Genomic DNA, 23,391 nt, shown 5'->3' with positions numbered 1-23,391 from the left:
GGTAATGGAAGTCTCAAATTGATATTTATGAAAGCTCCATCGGACTGTTCAATCTCGAAAACCATTAGTTTTCTCTGCACTTCGTTTTTTCTAGCAGTCACCATACAACAGTATGGTGACTGCTCGGGGCCGGCATTTAACAAGTTCCGGAAAAATAAATTTTTCGGAAACTTGTAATGTAAATGAAGCTGGCGTACTTCATCGGAACTGTTACAGAATCCTTTCTTCCTCGGTATGTCCAGCTCTGCTACGGAGAGAAGAGCTGGACAGCGCATGTGCAGGGAGTGATCTTGTGATCCCTCCCTGTCATCTGATCTCATTTCAGACTACAGATGCAGAGACACTAGTCTCGTGTCTGTGCACAGCCTGGAGGTCTCTAGACTGCACATGCGCAGTTGCATCTACAAATGAAAAAAAAAAGAGGAGGAGGAGATCGGAATACAACGCGTCCGAAGAGGCAGGTAAGTATGATTTTTTTTTTCACAGAAACAGCAGATTATCGGGACTGCTGTTTCTGTGCTCCGGTTTTGATAAATTTGAGAAATGAATCAATACTTATCCGTCCGATAAGGATTGATAACCATTTCTCTATTTCAACGATAAATGATAAATGTGTCCCTAAGACTACTAAGGAACGCTCTCCCTTCAAAACGGCATCTACTTTATTATTTCATCTTCGATCTACATATCGGAATATGGACTGCAACCAACTGCAAGTATAACGAGGGATAGTACCCCCGTTCATCTTTGGACAATTTGGTCATTTTGATTATTACCGATCTGACATTTTTTATTTCAAGTGCATAGACTCTCTGCAGTCTAGGATCTTTTTATTTTTATTTTTATTTTTATTCCCTCTTTTGGAACAATTAATTCTAAAGTTAGATAGGCAACAACATTTTTGGTTGGTTCTCCCTCCACCGGTACACCTGAGATATCTGGGTTATTTCTTATCAAGTTGGCTAGGGCCTTGATACAAAAAGCAAAGAGCAAGGGGGATAAAGGGAAGCCCTGCCTGGTCCCATTTCTCATGTGAAAAGATCTGAGAGGGAGCAGTTAATTCTAGCTGTGTTTGTTATAGAAGGAAATAATTATTTCTAATTTACCATGGTCAGATAGATGTAGGAGACGCCAGGAGTCAGCCAATTGGAAGTCGTGAAAGATTCTTCTTATCTTTCCAAGCACTCATTGCGGATGCCTAGGGTCACCACCAGAAGTACCAACCAGAGCTTCCATTGCTCAGATTAGGTCACCATCTAAGACCACAATGTCATCCACATGTGGTTCCAGAAACTGCAGAGTGTTAGACAGGAACACTGAATGATGCTATTTAGGAGCATAGACATTAATAAAGAGTACAGGTGATGGTAAAATGTACACTTCCATAAGAGGTCTCTACAACCCCGCTAAAGGAGTAATGCATTACGTCAGCAATTGGCAACCACTTAGAGAACAAAACAGCAACTCCCTTACTCTTCCCATTGGAGTTATTATTATAAAAAACCTGTGGATAGTGATTACTGCAAAGTAAAAGGGCATATCGTTGTTTAAAGTGTGTCTCTTGAATAAAGACCACAACTGGCTTATCCGCGTAGAAAGCTTAAGACCTTGTGCATTTACTCAAGCAGAACTTATGAGAGTCTACCATGTTAAACAGGGCATTTTTGCAACTGTCCTATGTTGACACCATTTTAAGTTACAACAAATAGTACTATAGACACACCCTGAGGAACTAAGAGAGGAAGGGGAGATTGGAGACAAAGGGGAAAAAAACAATTGCAGAGAAACAGAAAAATATGTAATAACATAGCAGTAGAACACCACACCTAAGCACCATAGGGGAAAAAGTCCATGCCATGGCTAGATAGAGAAAAATATATTGGTTTTGCCAACAGCGTTAGAGTGTAGTCAACTTATACTACATATATGTCGCTAGAATGTCTTGTAAATTAGAAAACTGAAAACTAAAATTAAACAGTAGCTTAATGTACAAAAACACATCATGCTTACTTCCCTTTGAAATCAGAAGATGTGCAGCAGTGCCATCAGCTCAGAACTGGAGAAAACAGTGAGGCCCAGGTGCACCCATCTACTGTTCTGAGAAGTCTGGCCAGAAATGGTCTTCATGGAAGAATTGTGGCCAAAAAGCCATACATTCGAAGTGGAAACAAGGCCAAGCAACTCAACTATGCACGAAAACATAGGAACTGGGGTGCAGAAAAATGGCATCAGGTGCTCTGTACCAATGACTCAAAATTTTAAATATTTGGCTGTAACAAAAGGCAGTTTGTTCACTGAAGAGCTGGAGAGCGGAACAATAATGAGTGTCTGCAGCAACAGTGAAGCATAGCGGAGATTCCTTGCAAGTTTGGGTCTGCATTTCAGCAAATGAAGTTGGGGATTTGGTCAGGATTAATGGTGTCCTCAATGCTGAGAAATACAGGCAGGTACTTATCCATTATGCAATACCATCAGGAAGGCATCTGATTGGCTCCAATTTTATTATGCAGCAGGACAACGACCCCAAACATACAGCCAATGTCATTAAGAACTATTTTCAGTGTAAACAAGAACAAGGAGTCCTTGGAGTGATGATATGGCCCCCACAGACCCCTGATCTCAACATCATTGAGTCTGGGATTACATGAAGAAACAGAAGGATTTGAGCAAGCCTACATCCACAGAAGATCTGTGGTTAGTTCTCCAAGATGTTTGATATATTCTCCCTGCCGAGTTCCTTCAAAAACTGTATGCAAGTGTACCTAGAATAATTGATGCTGCTTTGAAGGCAAAGGGTGGTCTCATCAAATATTGATATGATTTAGTTTTCTCTTTTGTTCATTCACTTTGCATTTTGTTAATTGATAAAAATAAACTATTATTATTATTATTATTATCCTTTATTTATTAGGCGCCACAAGAGTTCCGCAGCGCCGTAAACAGCACAAACAGAAGACTAAACAAGGTGACACATTACAAACGGTTAACAAAAAATACCAAAACTTCAGAGACTCCAGGCAGGCTAATGCAGTAAAGACGGAGCAGAAGAGCAGGTATGGAGAACAGAGGGAAGAGGGCCCTGCTCAAATGAGCTTACATCCTAAGGGAGGGAACTTTTTAGCATTTTTTTCCACACCTGCCTTAAACTTTTGCACAGTACTGTATATGATGAACAAAGTGCAATAAACACCATCAGCAGCTTCAAACAAAAGAAAAATAATACACAGGTACATAATAAGTCATAAATCTTGTAAATTAAAGAGCAGTGCGACTGGATGTGTACTGTGACTTCAGCTGGGCCTCACTTGGGGAACATTATGGCAAACATTAGCCTATATTGCAATTTACAGTCAGTGGTGTTCATTCGATTTTACGGTTTAACACTCACGAGTTCAATCAGTGGGAAAACTTTTTATAAAATAATTGTAATGAATCAAACTAAGCCTGTCATGGGAAATACTAAAACAGACAACTCAGAAGCAAACAAAATATATTAGAGTAGTACAGCGCATGTTCTTATTAACAGAATAACCTTTAGAACAAATTTGGTCTAAACTACTAATATAGTAAATACTAGTTTTGCTAGACATTAGCTTTAGCAGACACTGTGCCCCTTCAAAGGTGAAAATTGCAATTTAGCGTCTCACATAGAATCTTGAATTAACCCGGGTGCTGTCCTTTGAAACACCACGTGCAAGGCCTTGGAACTTTTGTTTTGAAGAGAAAGATGTAACAAACAGGTAGACCAATTTTGCCAGTCCTGTAGAGTGATTTTTGGAAGATTTAAAGTGAAGTAGAACTGATTGAGATCAGTAGGATCCTTCAGAAGAGCGTTATGCTTGTAAACTAAGGAGTAAGCCCCAATGATATTTGATATTGTTCCTCCAAAGCTTTTGTGTGAGCAGCAATAGGTTTCTCCGTTGTTGCAGGAGAGATCCTGGAACAGCTGAATCTTGTTACCATCAAAATCAATCCCATCTAAATTCCTTACTTCCTGCAGAATGTCTACTTTTTGGGTTAACCTTTATTTTTATTTTTTTACCATCAATCGTTTTTATTGAGATTTTTTAAGTAAATGGGGGGTACAGAAAGAAAAAAAAAGGGGTGGAGGGGGGGGGGTGGAGTTTGAACACACCAATACAGCATTTGCAAGTTACAGACAGTATACAAAATATAGTATTCAGTCTACTGTGGAACTTTAAACTAACTCACCAGACCTGGTCTAGGTCTTGGAGGTCCCAACTTAAACACTCAATCAGGGCGCAATTATTGACAACGAACCACCATTAGCAGGGGGAGGGGAAGAAGGATTATTTACTGGAGCCCCACCCCTGTCAGTCACGTAGACATGCCATTTAAACCATTTCATCAATGGGGAAGATGGTCTCATTGAATATGGGACATCTAGTGTTTCCATTTCAAACGCATACTGGACTTTGGTTATTACCTTTGACAGAGAGGGGGGAGCGGTGCTCTCCATGCCTGGGCTATGGCGGCTCTGGCGGCAATAAGTATATGATTAAACACATAACAGGCCTGTCTCGGGACATGAGGCGGATATACCTGGAGAAGGGCAATTTCGGGGGTCTGAGGAAGATCTAATCTGGTCACTCTCTTAGCTAAGTCAAACACCTGAGCCCAGAAAGAGCGCAAAACCGGGCATGTCCAAAAAATATGGAGCAAATCCCCAACCAACAAGCATTGTCTCCAGCACAGCTTAGACTGGGAGGGCCACATTTTATGAATTCTAGAGGGGGTCAGGTAAAGTCTATTAACTAGCTTGATGAACATTTCACTGTGGTTTAAACATTTGGACATGCGAAAAAGCATTTACATAGACTGCCTGCCACTGGTCCTCTGTGAGCGTTATCTGGAGATCTGATTCCCACTGGAGTTGACTAGAACTCTTAGCTATTGGCTCCAGGGAGGTGAATCCGTACCAAAAGGTGATCCCAGCTCTATTGTTTCCTTTCGTAGGTTTCGAGAGGAGTGGGGCTGGGAGGGCCTGTAGGGTCAGATTATATCTCGAGAGGGAGGATATCCAATGCCTGATTTGTAGATATTTGTAAAAATCTCTCGCAGGTATATGGAATTGGTGTTGAATTTGCGTGAAAGACATCAACCCATGGTCATCAAATAGTGATCCTAGGACTACCATGCCATTCGCTATCCACAGGGACAGATTTACATCCGGGATCAATTTAGCCAAAGCTCTCAATGACAGGTTCTTAATGGGAAGAGATATGTTAGGTGAGTTCTCAATCAACTTATCCCAGGCCCTCAATGAGTCACTGGCTAGCCGGGACAAGGACCCACAAGAAGGGCGCCACCGTCTAGGCAGCCAGAGTAGATCCTGCAAGGGGAAATGGGGATTGAGAGCCCTTTCTAAATCTACCCATGGCTTTGTATTGGGGGGAGAGACCAGTCTCTAAGTTGGGCCAGAAGGCAAGCCATATGATATCTAGCCAGGTCTGGGAGAGCTAGACCACCTCTTTGTCTAGTTAAAGACATACGAACATTAGCTATTCGTGGAGGTTTCTTCTTCCAAATGTATGAGCACATGATAGAGTGTAACTTGTCCAGTATAGGTTTTGGTAAGTGCAATGGTAACGTACGGAACAGATACATTAGCTTCAGCAAAATCATCATCTTAAAGGCCGCCAGCCTACCAAGCCAGGAGACCTCGCTGCACATCCATGACTTAGTCAAGGCAAGGGGAATCAGAGCCACAAAGTTAAGGTCTACAATGTTGTTTATCGAGGGAGTAATCTGAATACCCAAATAATGGAGCGCCTCAGACTTCCAAGAGTAAGGGAAGAGAGCCCTAAGACTCAACACTTTAGATGGCGAAAGATTAATAGGTAACGCATCGGATTTAGTGGTATTCAATTTATAGTAAAATTTATCAAGTATAACATGGAGGGGCGGCAGTGAGGTCTCCGGGTCAGTTACAAATAGTAAGATGTCATCTGCAAAAAGACACAGCTTGTGGACCGTCTGGTTGACTGTAACCCCAGGAAAGGACTTGGCCTGTCTAATAGCTTGGGCTAGAGGCTCTATTGCTAAAATGAAAATTAGGGGCGAAAGGGGGCACCCTTGTCTGGTGCCATTCGAAATCTTAAAATGATCAGAGATAAAACCATTACTGAGTACTCTAGCTGTGGGGTCACTATAAAGGGCCATGATCCCGTTCAAAAATCTATCTTTAAGCCCAAAGCGAAGAAGGACCTGCTGCATAAACCCCCAGTGCAACCTATCGAAGGCCTTTTCTGCGTCGAGGGAGAGAATTACTAGCTCAAGATGGTTCCCATCCATACTTTCAATGATGTTAAGGTCTCGTCTTGTATTGTCAGAGGCCTGACGTCCACTGACAAACCCCACCTGATCAGGGTGTATGAGCTGTGGGATAAGGTTTTGTAATCTATTAGCTATGAGCTTGGCGTAAATTTTAATATCAGTATTCAACAGGGCAATGTGCCTGTAATTAGAGCAACATGCGGGGTCCATCCCCGGCTTCGGGATTGTTATCAGCTGAGACTCGAGCATTTCTTTGGGGAAGTGCCTCTGTTCAGTACCAGTATTATACACTTGCACAAGAATAGGGGATAAGTCAGACTTGAAAGCACTATAGAAATTATTAGTATAGCCGTCTGGGCCTGGGGCTTTATCTTTCGGTAATTTTTTAATAACCTCTTCAATTTCAGACTGCGTCCACGGGGTATCTAAGACCATGGCTGTTTCAGGATCAAGACTGGGAAGATTGAGGCCCTCTAGGAAGGAGTCTATGGCTTTGCTATTTGCTGGATCGTGGTGGGATCTTCCTTAAGATTGTATAGGGTAGCATAGAATTTAGCGAATGTATTAGCTATGTCCTTGGGATTAGAGACTTTTCGATTACCTTCTTCCAGCAGATATTTTATTCTGTTTCCAGCTTGACGGCCTCTTAATTTACGCGCTAACATCCTCCCTGCTCTATTCCCGGCCATGTAGAATTTTTGCTGCAATCTATTTAAGGCTGCTTGGGTCCTAGCCATAAGTAGTTTCTGTAGTTGGGCTCTTACCTGAGTGAGTTCTTTTTTAGTCTCTCTAGATGGGCGGGCCTTATTTTGAGTCTCAAACACTTGAAGTTTAGCTTCTAACACCTTCTGACAGTGTGAGTTTGCTCTCTTTAATCTAGCCCGGTCTGGATGGCGACCCCCCCGCACTACCGCCTTTAGAGAACACCTAAAGTTAAAAATATTAGTCTCTTCTGGATTATTGGTTAGGCAGAATAAGGAAATAGAGTCCTTTAAAGCCAGTTTTGCCTCTAGCAGGGAAAGCAAATAAGCTGGGAAGCGCCATGGTCTGGGAGGTATATGAGGGCGTGACAGACGCCAGGACCAGAGTAGCGGAGCATGGTCCGACCACGTCAAAGGCAAAATCTCCAAGCGGATAGACCTTTGTAACGTCCACTTATCCGTTAATATAAGATCTATAAGCGAGTACGAATTATGGACATGGGAGAAATATGTATAATCTCTCCCCTCTGGCTCCGAGACCCTCCACACGTCATACAGACCATTCTCCGCCATCAGCTTCGAGAACGCACCTGCCTGGCCTAGCTGAGAGGAGGCCGCAGAGGGAGGGGAAGATGGAGATCTGTCCATCCTGGGGTCTGCCACTATGTTAAAATCACCCATCGTTATTAGACACCCCTCCTTATGTTTATCCACTTCCTGGAAAACCTCTCTTAAGAAAGGTACCTGGTGAGAATTTGGAGCGTAGAGGGAGGTGAGGGTGACTAAGGTGTCTTCCAATAGGCCAACTAAAATCAGGAATCTACCCGCTTTGTCTGCTACCCGCTTTTTAAGGGTGAAGGAGATATTAGAGCTGAACAGAATGGCAACTATAAATTGTGGGATAGTGATTGTCTCTGAAAGTGGGGGGGGGGGGGCAGAGGCTAAAAAGTGAGTCTCCTGTAATGCAACAATATCTGCCGGTTGCTTAAAAAAGGAGGACAGCGCCATACGGCGTTTGGTGAGTTTAAGCCCCAGACATTAAGAGAAAGTAGTTTAACCATCTAGCTTGAGGGGGGTATGGCATTGTCTGTATAACATGAAACCAAAGTAAATCCCCTCCAAAATCCAGAGAAGGGAGCGAACCACAATAGCAGCCTGAACAGGGGTGTGATCTTGAGTAGTATCAAAGGCATGACGGGTAAAAGAGGAGAGAAGGGGGAAAAAAGCAAAAGAGAGAAAACAGGGCAAACTAACCGAAATAACCCAAACCATTGGGTTAGTGTATTTGCTGGAGGGGAAAAAGGAGCAAACCAGCAAAATAAGTATGGACTAACGGGGGCCCCACCCACGTACAAATCACCCACTCAAACCCAATAAAAATTGCAAACCCGGGTAACATCTAGCATCATAACAAGAATAATAAACAAAACCTTAACTTTCAAAGAGGCGTAACGTGGACTGCCACTACATAAAGGTATTGTCTAATAACATACGAACTGTTGCAACACAGCAATAGGAGTATCTGGAAGAAAAAACATTTAAGTGGCAAAGTAACAATTACAAACCAGACACACATTACCCCAACCGTGGCTTCCAATAGAACACCCTATACAAGGTAGTCCTTAAGAGGTAGTCTGTTTTCTTCAGCTTCAAACATTAGGAGCTGGGCGAGAAACCAAATAGTCAGGGATAGTTCTGCTGACGGAAATAGGAAATAAGCCTCTAATGAAGCACTTCTCGACCAGTCACCTCTCACTCTCGATTTCGGGCCCGGTGCCGTCTCGCGCACTGGGATGTCCCAGGATTTCAAAAGGTCAATGCCATCTTCTACCAATGTGATCACATGAGAGACATTTTGGCGATGAACTAGCAGCTTTACTGGGAAACCCCATCGGTACTGGATCTCTTGTTCCCTTAAAGCGCTGGTTACTGCTTGAAAGGATCTGCGTTTGGTTATAGTGGCAGCCGAGAAGTCAGGAAATAATTGAAGTTCTTTAAGAATCTACGAACTTTCATCCAGCCTGGCCGCCTGTAGTAAGCGATCTTTGATCGGAACGAAATGGACCCTGAGGAGGGTATCACGGGGGAGGGACTCAGGACCAAACCTCGGCCTTGGGAGGCGATGAATACGGTCGATGGTTAAATCGAGATCAGATGCTGTGGGTAAAAGTTGGTGGAATAGATTGGTAACAAAAGGCAGAAGCTCAGCTGAGGAGACTTGTCTCCGGAATCCCTCTTATTTTAATATTGTTACGTCTCAACCGGTCTTCCATATCCGCCGCTTTTTCTTGAGAGGCATTGAACTCCGCTCTCAGTTTTTCGTGTTCTGAGATTAGCTCATTGTGGGAGGCCGCCACTTCCTCAAATTTATCTTCCAGATGACCTGTCCTTCCTCCCAGTTCGGTAACTTTACGTTGAATATCTGTAATTGAAGACCTAATTTCTGATAGTAATTCTGATTTGAGTGTGGCAAGCATAGATTGCATGGCTTTAATTGTGATAGGTCCATCTGCATCAACATGGGGCGAGAGGACGGAGAAGCACTGTTGGAGCCCTCTAACGAGGACGGTGAGTAGCACCGTAACATTTGCAGGATGTTTATTTTTCCCCACATTAGAGGAAGAGGAGGCCCGCGGTTTAAAGAATTGGCCTGGCGCCGGTGATTGGATAGGTTTCACTCTTTTAGGTGCCATGGCGCCTTGCATAGATCCAATTATAGACTGAGAAAAGATAAATGCCAGGTAAAGGGCTTGTAATATTAATTGAGTGCAGGATCCGGGTACAGTTGAGAAGACTAGGCGAACCAGCACCACATGCGAGGGGTGTGCTGCAACATGGTAGGGGACCCAAAAAAGCTCAGTCCAGCATCATATGAGAAAGCACATATCTCTACCCCAGTGGTATAATTTGGGGTGAGTGCCAGGCAGGTAGTGGCTCTTTATATCATAAATATCTTCACATGCACATAAGGATAAGGGCTCACAGGTATCTTTAACTGCAGCAGCTGTACAATAGCCTCCAGGTCAGCCCCCGGCTCAGCCACTTCCAGGCTTCTCCAGCCTCCAGCTCCAGTTGCCAGCCCAAATACCACTGCTATGGGCCAATTATAGGAGATGAATCTGGCTCTTGGGCTGCAGTCGCACTCTGAACAAGCCGTTTTATCGCTGACCATCGCCGCAGCCCGCAACCGGAAATCCGGACCCGCAAACCAGAAGTGATGCGACTGGGGGACCCTGCGCAACCGTGTCGGCCTCGCACCCCCGCTGCCGCTGCTGGACACCGGAGCCTCTCAGGAGCAGGTAGGACGCTGTACAGACACTTCAGGGGCCACTCCTGGATATTATGTTGCCTGCAGCCTCACTGCCCAGCTAAGCCTGTCGCCCAGCAACTCGACAGCGGCTCCAGGTCCGCTTCTCTAGGGGGTCACACTGTTTTCTCCAGCCTCCCGGAAGATTCCTCCACGTACGTGGGTAGATAAAACTGTTTTAACACCTCGTTTTCCGCTGTTTAACAGAGCGATTACAGCGGAGCTCCTTCCAAACACAGCCAGACAGGATGGCGACCAAGCTCCCTAACCTTTATTTTTAAAATACCTAACTTACTAGAGATGTTACTATTTCAGACAGATTCCAACATTTTCGAAGGGTCTCTTATCAAACTAAGTGATTTGAGTATTTCTATCTCTGCTTTCAAGTGGTATAGCTGTGTATAAAATACATTTCATTAAAATAACATGGCTATTGTCCACCCATCAACCATATTTCACCATAGAATTCAGATTCATCAGGGCCCAGGACATATAAGAAATAGTAATGCTTTGCATGTGTGAAATAGACCTAAGTGAGCACAAAGCCAGGGCTGGTCTTTTTCCAAATTGCATAATCAAGCAGCCCACAGGTGCAGCCCATATGTTTCAGCAGCACTGATTCCTAAGGCTACATACTCACTGGTGTTTGAGTTGAGTAAAATTGCATATTATATTAACACTTTTGAGTTGTGCTTGATATGCATTTTTACTTGGATAGCATTTTGTATAGTTCTAATTAAGGCAATGTAGCAAACATATAGTTTCATTCTGAAAAACACTAATGCAATGCAAGTAATACCGCACAATAGGTATTTATAAATGATTTTTAGGGTTACATGCATTATACATGAGTGGTACCTGCATACCATGCAAACAATGCCATGCCAACTATAAAATAATTTATCAATCCTGTTGATTACAAAATAATGTCCTCTATTCTTATATTAATTGTAAAAAAATGGGTGTTGTGTATGTTATGTTAATATACATCCCTATTTCTATGTAGGCAAGATGATCAGACTGCTTAGAAAAGTGATGCAACATATTATATCTTGTCCTACCCATGTAGATACATCCCTTTCCAGACATGTCTCAGATAAAAAATTATAATTGGGCCCACAAAAGAGAGCCAATCTTCTGTAGGAGGAAGCTAAATGTAATCTTAAACTAAATCACTGTTGTCATAAATTAAGGCTCTACTGAAAAGGAGAGAGGTAAGAGGACATCTCACTCTTATCTTACTGTTCTCTTACCGCTCTTCTTTTGCGATATCATACTTACCTGGGTATATTGTTTAAGCTTTTGGCACACCACACTACGTAAATGCTATAGTAAGTAATATGACATAGCTCAATAGTATGAAAGCTGAAATAGCTCCTATTTTTATGCTGAAATAGCCTAAAAAGCTTAGAGGGTGGTATATGTGTACTTTTTATCTTTTATTTGGTACTCACTAAAACATTAGGTTATTATAGTTTTATTCTCTGGTTCTGGTAGGTTTTTCTGTTTGTTTTTGCTTACTTTCGGACTGATAGTAATTGAAACTTTCTGTTAAGACTGACTGTTATCAGTGCACCAATGTTAGGCATCCTCACTTTCTGTTCTGTCGTAGCATTCATATAGTACACACTACACGGTTTTCGTCCAATAGTCGGCTCAATCAGCCGACATACGACCGCTCATTCAAAAGTCGGGTCAGTGTGTGTAGTGACACGATGGTCGAAAGTCTGCCCAAATGGACGATTGTTGCCTCATTTGGTTGGTCGTACCGTTTAATATTTTCGTTCCAATCTCGTTTCCATTGTGTATTGTGTATACGTTTCCGCCGATCCACAACAGCGAGTACGAAATTAGAGTCATTGCTCACGACAACATGGCTGTAAAAAGTCGCTAAAGGGACGTCCGCTCTTCTCTTTATCGTCCTAAACAAGGCTAGTGTGTATGCAGTCTATGGGCCGAGCGATTGGACCATCGATCGCATGAAAAATCGCTCGGCATAAAAAGTTGGTGGAAATTTCTATAGTGTGTACCTAGCTTAAGCTATCATTATATTGAGTTTAGGTTATTGTTTCATCCTTTGAAATATCATTTGCTACAATTTGAAACAATATATAAAGATGTAATACATAATTAAGGTGACACCCCTCTCTCCTCCCAGTACAGAATTATCTTATGAATTTGCATCTTTCTAACCTTATGAGTTTTATTGGAAAAATCACTCATTAAGGAATATTTAATTGTGCAAAATTGTTTCATGTTTCTGTACAAGTATTTAGCTTAAAAATCAAAAATATTTTATATTGACTTAATTTCTTTTACTCTTGGCAGATTGCTGGATACATGATAGCAGTAAATTCAATATATGATCAAATAAACTTTAATGGCATCAGACATATTAACTTTAAAGTCAAAGTGTTAAATGTAAGTATGACTTGATAAGCAAATGATAATTTAATTAATCTGTGATTTTAAGAAGTACAAACACCGCATTTTTTTTATTATCCATGGTATAATAATGTTATAGTGCTGTTATCTTGTGGATAAGTAGGGTCCCTCTGACTCCTGTTTAGGCAGCACATTGGCGCTACTTAAACCTTAAGATACAATATTTATTTAGGTGCTAGAGATCATCAATCAATAATATGTGATATTGGACCGCAGCTCCCTATGGTAGATATCTGTATCTACCAATATACAAAACATAGAATATACAAAGAAAGGGGCGCACTGTCCAACAAAGATGGATACTAGGTAACAAAAATCACATAAATAAATTTAATAATAACAATGGATCACTCATATAAAACTACATTAGATGCTTACTACTGGCTAGACACCCATCCAGATATGAAGAAATCTGTGATCGATGACAATACAATCCTAAACAATATGAAATTCACAATAGCCTCAGATATTGGGTGACAACAAAAGTTATATTGAACATATGCACTGTGGTCCGGACCACATTGGTAAGGCTAAATAGTTTAAATTGTAGTATTGTATGTCACAGAACTTCTTAGCAAAGTCAAAGTCATGTATACATAATCCCGGATTGTACCAAATCACCTCCTTAAGATTGTGAGAGCTCCTCGCTCATATAAGTGTATCAGCCGGCTCTTAATTGGCTCTTAATTGGAACACTAACAATTACGCTAGCTTAGCTAGCTAGAGTCCCGAATCAGTAAACACACCCAGGTATATAATGTAATCCCTGGCTATGAGTGCGATAGGACAGACCAGTTGAGACACCTCAGTGTGTAGATGTCTATATAGAGGTTAACCCAATTAATTTGGTATGTTAGTGATAATGAGCCTTGTATAAATGAGTCCTGATTCAGCAATGCTCAAATGCCAATGATCTTCCACTTCAGGATAAAGCCGTTCGTATTTGGCTTATAAATATCAGGCTGAGCGTAAACCAAACCTGTCACATAAGTGACTGAAGAGCGTGACACTATTATAGTGCATAAGACTTAGCTTTGTTGATTGTTCATGCACCGCAACAGTCGGTTATGCGCTGATATCCAGGGAGATAATCCAAACAGTCTCTAAAGCATTACCCCAGGATAGAGAGGGCGGAGTCAACTAGTCAGCTGATGTAAAGAATGACCAATCCTGACGCGTTTCACCGTAAATGGCACGGTTTCATCAGAGGAATATATCAATATATATATATATATATATATATATATATATATATATATATATTAAACCTTAAGAGTGAGAGAATAACTATGGTTTGCATGTATATATACATAATCATGCATTTTGACAGCATATATGTATACAAGTTAACCCGTGCATGATACTCATGCATTCTAGAAAATGTTTGTTCCCCGGGGGGGATGTTAGGGCGGGGGATTAAGGCCCCGCCCCTTTCCGACTTCTGAGGCTGCCGGGGGCTGCACAGTATGTGCAGGTCTGCTCGGCAGTGACAGGCAGGAACAGTGTGCTGCTCGGCCGCTCTGATTGTGTTTAAAACACAATCAGAGCAGCCGGGCAGCACACTGTCACTGCCAAGCGGGGGGGGGGGGGGGTGGACCCCTCAACTCGTCAATAATGTCAGTATACTAAATTTCAGCCCTTTTTGAGGGTTGTTTTCCCACACACACTAATAATTTAGTAGGTCAGTTAACCCGTGCATGATACTCATGCATTCTAGTCAAATCAAGCTACTTAAGGTGTTAAAAAGGTTCTCACATCACCCCCGGCAACCACCAACCACTCCCAACTGTCACTTCTCCTTTAAGAAATATATATATATTTTTTTAAAATCTTTGTAAACACTTTTAGCAATTAACAAATTAAATTAACAAATTAAAAACATCTCAGCCCTTTCTGAATTTTTTTTCCCACACACACTAAGAATTTAGTAGGTCAGTGTATAACTCCGCCCAGCAGGTGGCGCTGCAGCTTGGTTTTATTTTTTCCACACACAGACAGACTAACACACGCCACTAGACATTTATATTATATTATAGATATTCATACATACTGTACATATTGTACTGTTCATACATACTCATTTTTGCAGAAATATATAGATATAAGTAGGTAATATATAATATATAATATATACAGTACATACATGCTATAAGAAACTCAAAATTAGTGCCAATATATATGCATAAGATCAGTGCTCGGAGTGGGCTGGAATACAGAGGTATGACATACCGCCAGTTCCCCTACTGCTTTGAACTGCTCTGATTGTAAAGCTATCAAATTCCATTCACTTACATTTTCCATACCGACCCTTTCTAAATTTCCATGCTGCTTCATCTAAATTTCAACTTTGACCACAGTATAAAATAATATATTTTACTTACACAACGATGTTACAACTTATGTCTTCAATTACACACAGTACATATTAAAATACGTTCAACATAGAATATACTATATCCGTGTGCAGGTACAATAACTTAAATTACTCCTTTTTTTACTATGTTCTCCATATGTCTTCCATTTTCATGTGTATGTTCCATGTCTCTATTACCTCTCCCATTTCCCATATATCCATATATCAATCTCAGTTTAATCTCCTCATAGCCACTCTGAGTATTCCTATATAGGGGAAGGAGGGAAAGACAAAAGGGGTTCTAGGGAAGAGGGAGATACTTGCATGCCCAGGTGTGATAGAGCCAAATAGAGAAAATAACAATGTGTTACTGGTTTAGTTCAGGTGTGTGTTTGGGCATTTGTGCAGGAATTAGTCATTGATCCATTGATATGTTATTTGAGTCCCACACACCCACACACTGTCTGAACAAGGGATATACCACTGGCCTAACTACTTTAATGTGGCAGGGGAAAGGGAGAGATGTATGAGCAAAGTCTGTTTAGGTGAAGGTCATTATAGTCCCCTTTCATTATTGTTGCCTCTCTTTCATCATTCTATTCCCCCTTTTATCTACCTTTCTCCCCCAGAACTCCATATATGGAAATCGCAGCAGGGTGGCACATTGACATTTTGTTTAGAGGGGACTAATTAAACATCAGTTCACTTTGAGTGCAGAGTTGGACACCAGTGACTTTTGTACTTGTCAATCCAGAGCGCCAGACATAAGGCATTTGCATGTACAGAACTTTTTTTCTCTTTAAATAATGCACTGCCATTGCTAGACATCAGCATACTTTTTTTTATAACAAAGTCCTACTAATCTAAGGTGTCTGAATTGTACAGCAAATAATGTAAATATATGCTCTTCAGGTTTTTCAGGAAGAACAACCCAATAGCATTATGCATTCTGATTTTATCGGCCTGGAAAAGCTTCTAATGTTACACTCAACATCCAACTGGAACAGCGTCTGCTTGTCTTACTTATTTACAAATAGAGATTATAATGGGATCTATGGGCTTGCTTGGATTGGAGCTGAAGGTAAAGTCAAATAGTGTTAGTGTATTCCTCATCATCACAAAACACCCATAGCGCTGTACAATTGGTATAAAAAATCATTCAAAATACAAAACACACAAAAAGATAAAAAACGTATATAAAATTTTGATGAGGAAGATACCGATATAAAAGGGTAGAGAGGGCTTACCTTTTAGAGTCTTGTGGTGTTGTAATAAATCTTTATTAATCACATAAATGCCTCATTTCATATCATACCTAAGCAGCAATCAGTGAATATAGTCGTTTAAATGTAATATGTACATAGCTAATGGTCCCTCTTAAATGAACTATCTGAAAATTTGAAATTTAAAAACAAAACTGCATTTTGCATGGTTGCAAGTAGTCCTTCATTGGGTTCATTGGAGTTATGATGAGTAAGCTCTCATGAGCAGAAAGGATACTTACTTAAAATGATCACTAACCATTAAAATTAAAATGGCTGCAGAATAGGGATGTAAACGTGTAAATCACAATGTTCGTGATAGCGGCTTCTCAATGGGCCTCCAAATGTCATCCCACTCCAAAACATTACACAGCCTGGTTTTCAACTAGGCCTGCATGAAATTGTATAAACTCCATTATATCCTTCCCTCTTTATAACACAATACTCAAAAGAACAACATATTTATCCTGTGTTTTAATCTGGCGGTATAAAGACACGTATATTGCACTAGACTTCAGTAATTTAATTAAACAAAATAATAATGAAATTAGGAGCGAAATAACTTGAATTATTATAGTGACAAAGAGGCAGTGCAGCGATTTAAAGCAGAAATCCCATTAAAATATTAAAGGGAAATGTTGGTATTTACCATTGTCCCTTATTTTTTTCATTCAGGCTGCTATTAATGATTTATGGTTTTGGACTACCATGACAACCACATTCACATGACACATGGTGTAATGAGATGGAATGCCCATCTGAGCTCTGTCTGCAGTGTGACATTCTCCTTTTCAGCCCTCTGCCATCACATTACATGCTGGCTGCTGTGAGCATTTGTATGTGTTGCAGGCTTACTGTGCCAGTGTCTGAGATAATGATTTGTAAGAGAATAGCTATGAAAAATTATGCATGCATAAAATATACTTAACTTGCTATTTAAAGAAAAAAATGTTATGTAAGATTGCTGCTTTAAATATTTAGAAGTAACCCTGAAAAGATGTGTATTACTACATTGTTATTCCATTTTTTCCCCAGGGAATGTTGGAGGCATATGTTCTAAGTTTTCCAAATTAAACAAAAGTCTTGATATACAGGAATCACGAAATACTGGAATAATTACAATACAATCATATGGATCTTATTTACCTCCAAGACTTATTCATATTATACTGGCACATGAATTGGGCCACAGCTTGGGATCTCCTGTAAGTAAGCTCTGAGAAGTAAGCACAGCTTTGAGGTAACAGGCCACCTGAAACAAACTTTGGAAGTTTACCAGCAGAGGTATTTTAGAGTAATGACCAAGGCAATTCAACAGTATTTCTCAAACAATTCTAGTTACTAAGTAAGAGAGAGAAATATATATCATATATAGGAAACTCCTCCTCATAATATTCAAATATAAACTTTTGCGTCCCCAGGCATTATCACTAAATTTACCATACAGAATAAACTTCACAACCTCTGCAAGTAAGTAAACACCAAATTTCTCCTTACCTTACCCATTCTAATTTCCCCGCACTCATTTACCTACGCTCAATTCGTTCAACCATATTTTTCAACAATTACATTTTTGTTAAATTAAAAATATTTAATTAGACAGACATTTGTTTTGCACTAGTTTTTTTAATACATCATTACTGATAAAATAATTGTTTGTATTAACTATTATATTATGCAAATCAGTGCTTGAAGTAGAAATTTAGAAGTGCCGATATGAATGATGTAAGTGAATGTAATACAATCAAAGCAGTAGGAGAAGTGAAGGTATAGCATAGCACAGTTTACCAGCTAATTTTGACCAATAATGCAAATGATTAATAAAAATAAAACATAATTTACTAAGCTGGTTTTGTATTCTACACATTAGGGGGTAAATGTATTAAGCTCCGGGTTCTTCAACACCCGCGAGTTCGGCGTCTTTAGCGCTTAAATTTAAAGCGGCGCTGCCTTGTAAAGGGAAGTTTCCCTTTACAAGCGCTGAAGACACCGAACTCGCGGGTGTTGAAGAACCCGGAGCTTAATACATTTACCCCCAGATGTGGTTTTCAGATCCAATTTGCAGTTTTTTATCAACCTTCAGCTTGGAGGCTGAAATCTCAAACCACATACGAGTTGTTTTAGTTTGCAAGCCACACGCAGTTTAGGCCAAACCGTACGGTTGCACATCTAATTATTATGATTATTGGTTTTGTTTTAATTGTTTAATTTCTTTCAATTACTGGTCCAGAAGAGACTGGTCGGCAATTAGTGATTTCTATTTTATTTTTTAATATTTATTTGAAATGTTTATTGAAGCTCAAAACAATACAAGTCAGAAGTACCACATCAATAAAGCGACTTTACAGACACAGTCAATTGGAGTACGACTTTTAAACATAGAAAACAAAAAATAGTAATCATGTATTGTACTGCAATTTTTGGGTATAAGAAAGAGGGTGGACGAGAAGACGAGAGTGAGACGGGATGAGAAACGGTGTGGTTGGAGCCAATAAAGAAGAAATGAAGACCCTAAACCTTGTTGAAGGACTTGGAGGTGTTCTTAAAAATACTAGTCATGAATTCCAGACGTTGGGTATGCCAGACTCTGCTAATGATGGATTGGAGGGTAGGAGGGGTAGACTTTTTCCAGTTAGCAGCAAGTTGACAAGTGGTCACTGAAACAATGTGCCAGATACGTTTATATTGGTGATGTGTGGTGGAGAGTATAGCAAAAGGAGGAAACATTTAGGTTCTAGGGGAATAGTAAGTTGGAGGAATGCAAACATTAAAATCTGGATGCCTAACCAGAAACAAGTGAGTTTTGGACATCCCCACCATATATGGAGAAATGATCCTTCTAAAGAACAGCCTCGCCAACATCTATCAGAGGAGTCAGGGAGCATCTGTTTTAAGCCTTATAGGGAAGTAATACCAGCAAAATGTATACATTCTCTTTTATCCTCAAGCAAATTAAACTGGATGTGGCATTCTTTCGGCTCCTAGCCCAGTCATCATTATCCAGGGCCTGTCCCAAATTTCATTCCAAGGCCAATTCATGAGGTCTACGTGTAGTGGTATTAGAGGGAGTGAACTCTGAATTTTCAAGTAGAAATCAGACCAGCTGTGGAAGTCTGACACAGACACAGAGTCTCAATAGTAATCAGAGGATGAAGAGTAAGACCGCCTCTAACTTTGCAATGAAAATTTTGGAATTGTAACGATTGATAAAAGTTTTTAGTGCGAATATGAAATTTAGATTGAATGTCGGAGAATAAGGTAAAGGTGTTATCGCGGGTCAGATCATTTAGGTATCTGATACCACTCTTTAATTATAGGAACAAGGCCAAGGCGGAATTGGAATAATTGGGGAGGGATGAGGGGACAAGTCATATGTCTGGGAAGCATAATCCCACACCGTCAGGGTGTGGGAAACAATACGGTGAGATTGAGCTTTCTTGGGGTACCGAGCCTGAGGAAGGAAGCAGAAGGGAATAATCCCAGACTTTCGGCCTCAAGGAGGATCCATACTCTATAGGAACCCGCCCGATCAAAAATGCTGCTGGGCACTTTCAATGGCCCCCTGGATGCCCAAGGCCCCTGGGCTATAGCCCAGTTAGACCTCGGGTTAATCCGGCCCTGGTTCTAACTTGATTTGGGATAGTAAGCAGGGAAAGTTATATATAGCTGTGCTAATGAAGTCTTGTCTGCTTGAGGGATGTAAAAGTCTAAGATTTCTGTTTTGCTGAGGTTCATTTTATATCCTGAGAAATGATCGTACAAATCAATTTCGGCCAGAAAGAAGGGGGAGAATGATGTGGATTTGCTATTGATAAAAACAGATCATCTGCATATAGAGCAAATTTATGCTCCATGGTGTCCACACAAACAACAGATATCTCTCTGTTAGCTCATAACCTGCCAGCCATTGGTTCTATGATAAGAGCGAAAATAAGCATAGAGAGGGGGCATCCTTGCCGTGTAACATTGGAGATCCCGAATGGTGCAGAGATCAGATCATTAGCAAAGATAGTGCCAGAGGGGGAGTGATATAAAACCAAAATCCCATGTAGGAATTTGCCACAAAACCAATTGACCCGAACATCCTATACATGAATGGCCAGGATATATAGTCAAACTCTTTTTCGGCATCTAATGACTTCATAAAGAAGGGAATTTTACCATCATTAATCGAGTGAATCACATTGATAGTCCTCCTGTTGCTATCATGGGCATGTCTCCCTGGGATAAATTCCACCTTGTGGGGATAGAGTAGAGACGGTAGAAGGAGCTTCAATCTGTTGACCAATAACTTAGCACAGAGTTTTAATCTACATTGAGGACAGAAATCGGTCTATAACTAGAACAGTGCATATGGTTTCCCCAGGTTTCAATTTTGTATTTGCTAGGGTGGTAGCAGAATCAAAGGAAACCCCCTCCAATACTTTTTTAAAAGAAGCTGTCAAGTAGGGAACTAGTATCTATGCAAATTTCTTATAATATAGGGATATGAAACCATCAGGACCAGGGATGGAGGAGCCCTTGTTAGATGTTATAGCTGCCAGGGTTTCGTCTTGCGGGATGTCGGAATTTAAGGAGTAGAGTTGGAGCAGGGTAAGTTTGGGAAGGGTAGTACCAGCTAAATATACCTATAAATCATATGAGATGAAGTCCTCCCAAAATAGATAGCAGGTAATATATGGAGGCATAGAATTCCCAAAATCTATTTACAATTTCAACAGGGTCGTATGTAATGGATTTTGAGTGTTTTTTCTGGATGCTGTCAAGCAAAGAGTTTGTTTTTGCTGTAGTTTTCAAGCTAACATAGAGTCTGCTTTGTTAGTCTTATCATAGAAGCGCTACTGAAGCTTCTGCATGATAGAGGCTGCTCTATGACAAATTAGAGTATTTAACTGGCCCTTGATAGACTCAATCTGAGAGAGCAGGTTATTATTGGGACTACACTAATGAAGCTAATGAATTGACCACAAATGGTGGCTTTATGGGTTTCCCATACGATTCCTGGTGCTACATCTGGCAATGAGTTCTCTTTAAAATCAGAGATCACTATTTTGGTTCTAGAGGAGGCTATCGGATTCAACAAAAGTGAGTTATCCAATCGCCATTTGCATTGACGAGGGAATAGTCACATTAGCTCAAGAAGAATATAGACTCCCGCCTGATCCTTCCAGGAAAAATGAGTAATACCAACTCTTATGGTCAAAGCTGTCAATTTAATGGGAAACATGGATCGCATCTATCCAAGAGTATATTTGATGTGGAGACGATAAATTAGTATAATCTCTCACTGTTGAATTGTTAAGGAGCCAGGAATCATATAGATTCTGTTGTTTGAGTAGGGAGGATAAGATTCGTTGGAAGGTGTGGCATCTATTTTTTGGGATGGGGAGGAAGATTTGTCGAGCTCTGCATTGAGAATTGTATTAAAATCGCCACCCACAATAATTTGTTCCTGAGCTAGCTGCTCAATGTACCTAAAATGTTTGGAGAAGAAGAATCGCTGTCCCTGATTTCGAGCATAGATTGAAACCAATGAGACAGATCAGAAAAAGCTGACCACTGTTATAAAGTGACCTTCTGGGTCTGAGTAAATTACAGAATGCAAAAAGGGAACTCTGTTATGTATTAGTATTGCAACACCCCGCTTGAATTCTGCTTGCCACGATCTGCCTCCGTTTCCAGCAGCGTCTTCCCTGTGGTTGTGGCTTTGTCTTCTGCAGATCCTTAAGCTGCCATCATTATATCAAACTCCTAAACTCCTGTGGCTTGCCTTTAAAAGACTGCCTTTCCCTCAACCTATACCAGTTCATCAATTGTCTTTGTTGTTTGGTTCTCAGTGTAACTCCTGTGTTCTGATCTTGACTAACTTCCTGGTATTGACTTCTGCTTGTCTCTCTGATATGCACCTCATCTTATGATCCAGATCCGGCTTCATTTTGACTTCACTCTTGTTTTCACGCTGGTATCATTGTGGACCTTCTGGCTTCTGACCTTTGGTGTCACGCACCAGGCTCTCAGGTCCTGTTTCTTTCCCCTTCTCTGTCTTTCTAAGCTGTTCCTGTGCTCTGTAGACTCTGCTGGTGTCAGATCTCTCTGCAGGATTTTGCCCAGTCTGTCAGGGGATAGTAGTTCCTTCCAAAACCATCTTGGATCTAGTCACCTGATCCATCTATCAAGCTTCCCAGCTTAACCTGGACATTCAGTCTCTCTGTACCTGCAGTTCATCTCACTTGTTTGGTATCCAGCTCCAAGCTTCCCTCCTTGCCTGGACTTCCGTGCTACCTGCTACCTGCAGACTGTCACCACTACCTGGTAAGCCAGTCTCTTTGTGCCTGCATTTCACCTTTAATAATAGCTGCAATTGACTAAATAACTTGCAACACCAGAGACTCTAGCTTCTCTACTTTATCTGGCAGTCCAAACACTCAATATCTGCAATCCACAGTTTAAACAGGAAAACCAAGGTCTCTAGCTTCTCTTCTTTACCTGGTAAACGAGACATCCAGTATTTCCAGTCTATAGTATAACTTGGAAAACCAGAGTCTCCAGTTTCTCTGCTTTATCTGGCAAACCAGACATCCAGTTTCCTCAGTCCACAGTATAACTTGGAATATCAGAGTCTCCAGCTTTCCAGCCTAACCTGCTTACTCTGTATAACCTGTACCTTCAGTTCAACTGTTGGGCCAGGTATCCAGTACCCCTTTCCCTTAGCTACCTGGGTAACCTGGGATCCTGTTTTCACTGTTTCTATGGCCTTATCATTTACTGGTTCGCATTTTTTACCTGTATGACCTGTGTTGAAAATAATCCTGACACTGTTGAGGCAAAGAAGGTCTGGGAAAACTGTTTACCTTGTGATCGAGTATGGTGACCTGTAAGATGAGTTTCCTGTAGAAAAATTGCTTTTTCCCACCTGCAGGATTCCAGGATAATAGTTCACTCATGAGGGGATTTTAAACCGTTGACATTAATAGACAGGAGTTTCAGAGCCAGGACATTTTCTAAAGGAGGAACTATGAACATGCG

The 23,391-nt window shown here is 40.9% G+C and overlaps 1 protein-coding gene across 2 annotated transcripts in view; it reads left to right on the top strand.

Moving 5' to 3' along the window:
* Positions 1 to 23,391, top strand: part of LOC142147572 (disintegrin and metalloproteinase domain-containing protein 10-like) — a 133,868-nt gene that overhangs the window by 59,182 nt on the left and 51,295 nt on the right. For both annotated transcript variants that reach the window (XM_075204729.1, XM_075204728.1), the window contains 3 exons: positions 12,634 to 12,726; positions 16,016 to 16,184; positions 17,401 to 17,570. In XM_075204729.1, the coding sequence (XP_075060830.1) occupies positions 12,634 to 12,726; positions 16,016 to 16,184; positions 17,401 to 17,570 (432 nt within the window). The remainder of the gene's footprint in view (positions 1 to 12,633; positions 12,727 to 16,015; positions 16,185 to 17,400; positions 17,571 to 23,391) is intronic.

The sequence above is a fragment of the Mixophyes fleayi genome, chromosome 1, assembly GCF_038048845.1.
Source record: "Mixophyes fleayi isolate aMixFle1 chromosome 1, aMixFle1.hap1, whole genome shotgun sequence".
Lineage (NCBI taxonomy): Eukaryota > Metazoa > Chordata > Amphibia > Anura > Limnodynastidae > Mixophyes > Mixophyes fleayi.
Note: the sequence above shows the minus strand (reverse complement) of the source record. Positions and strands in the feature narration are given on the sequence as shown.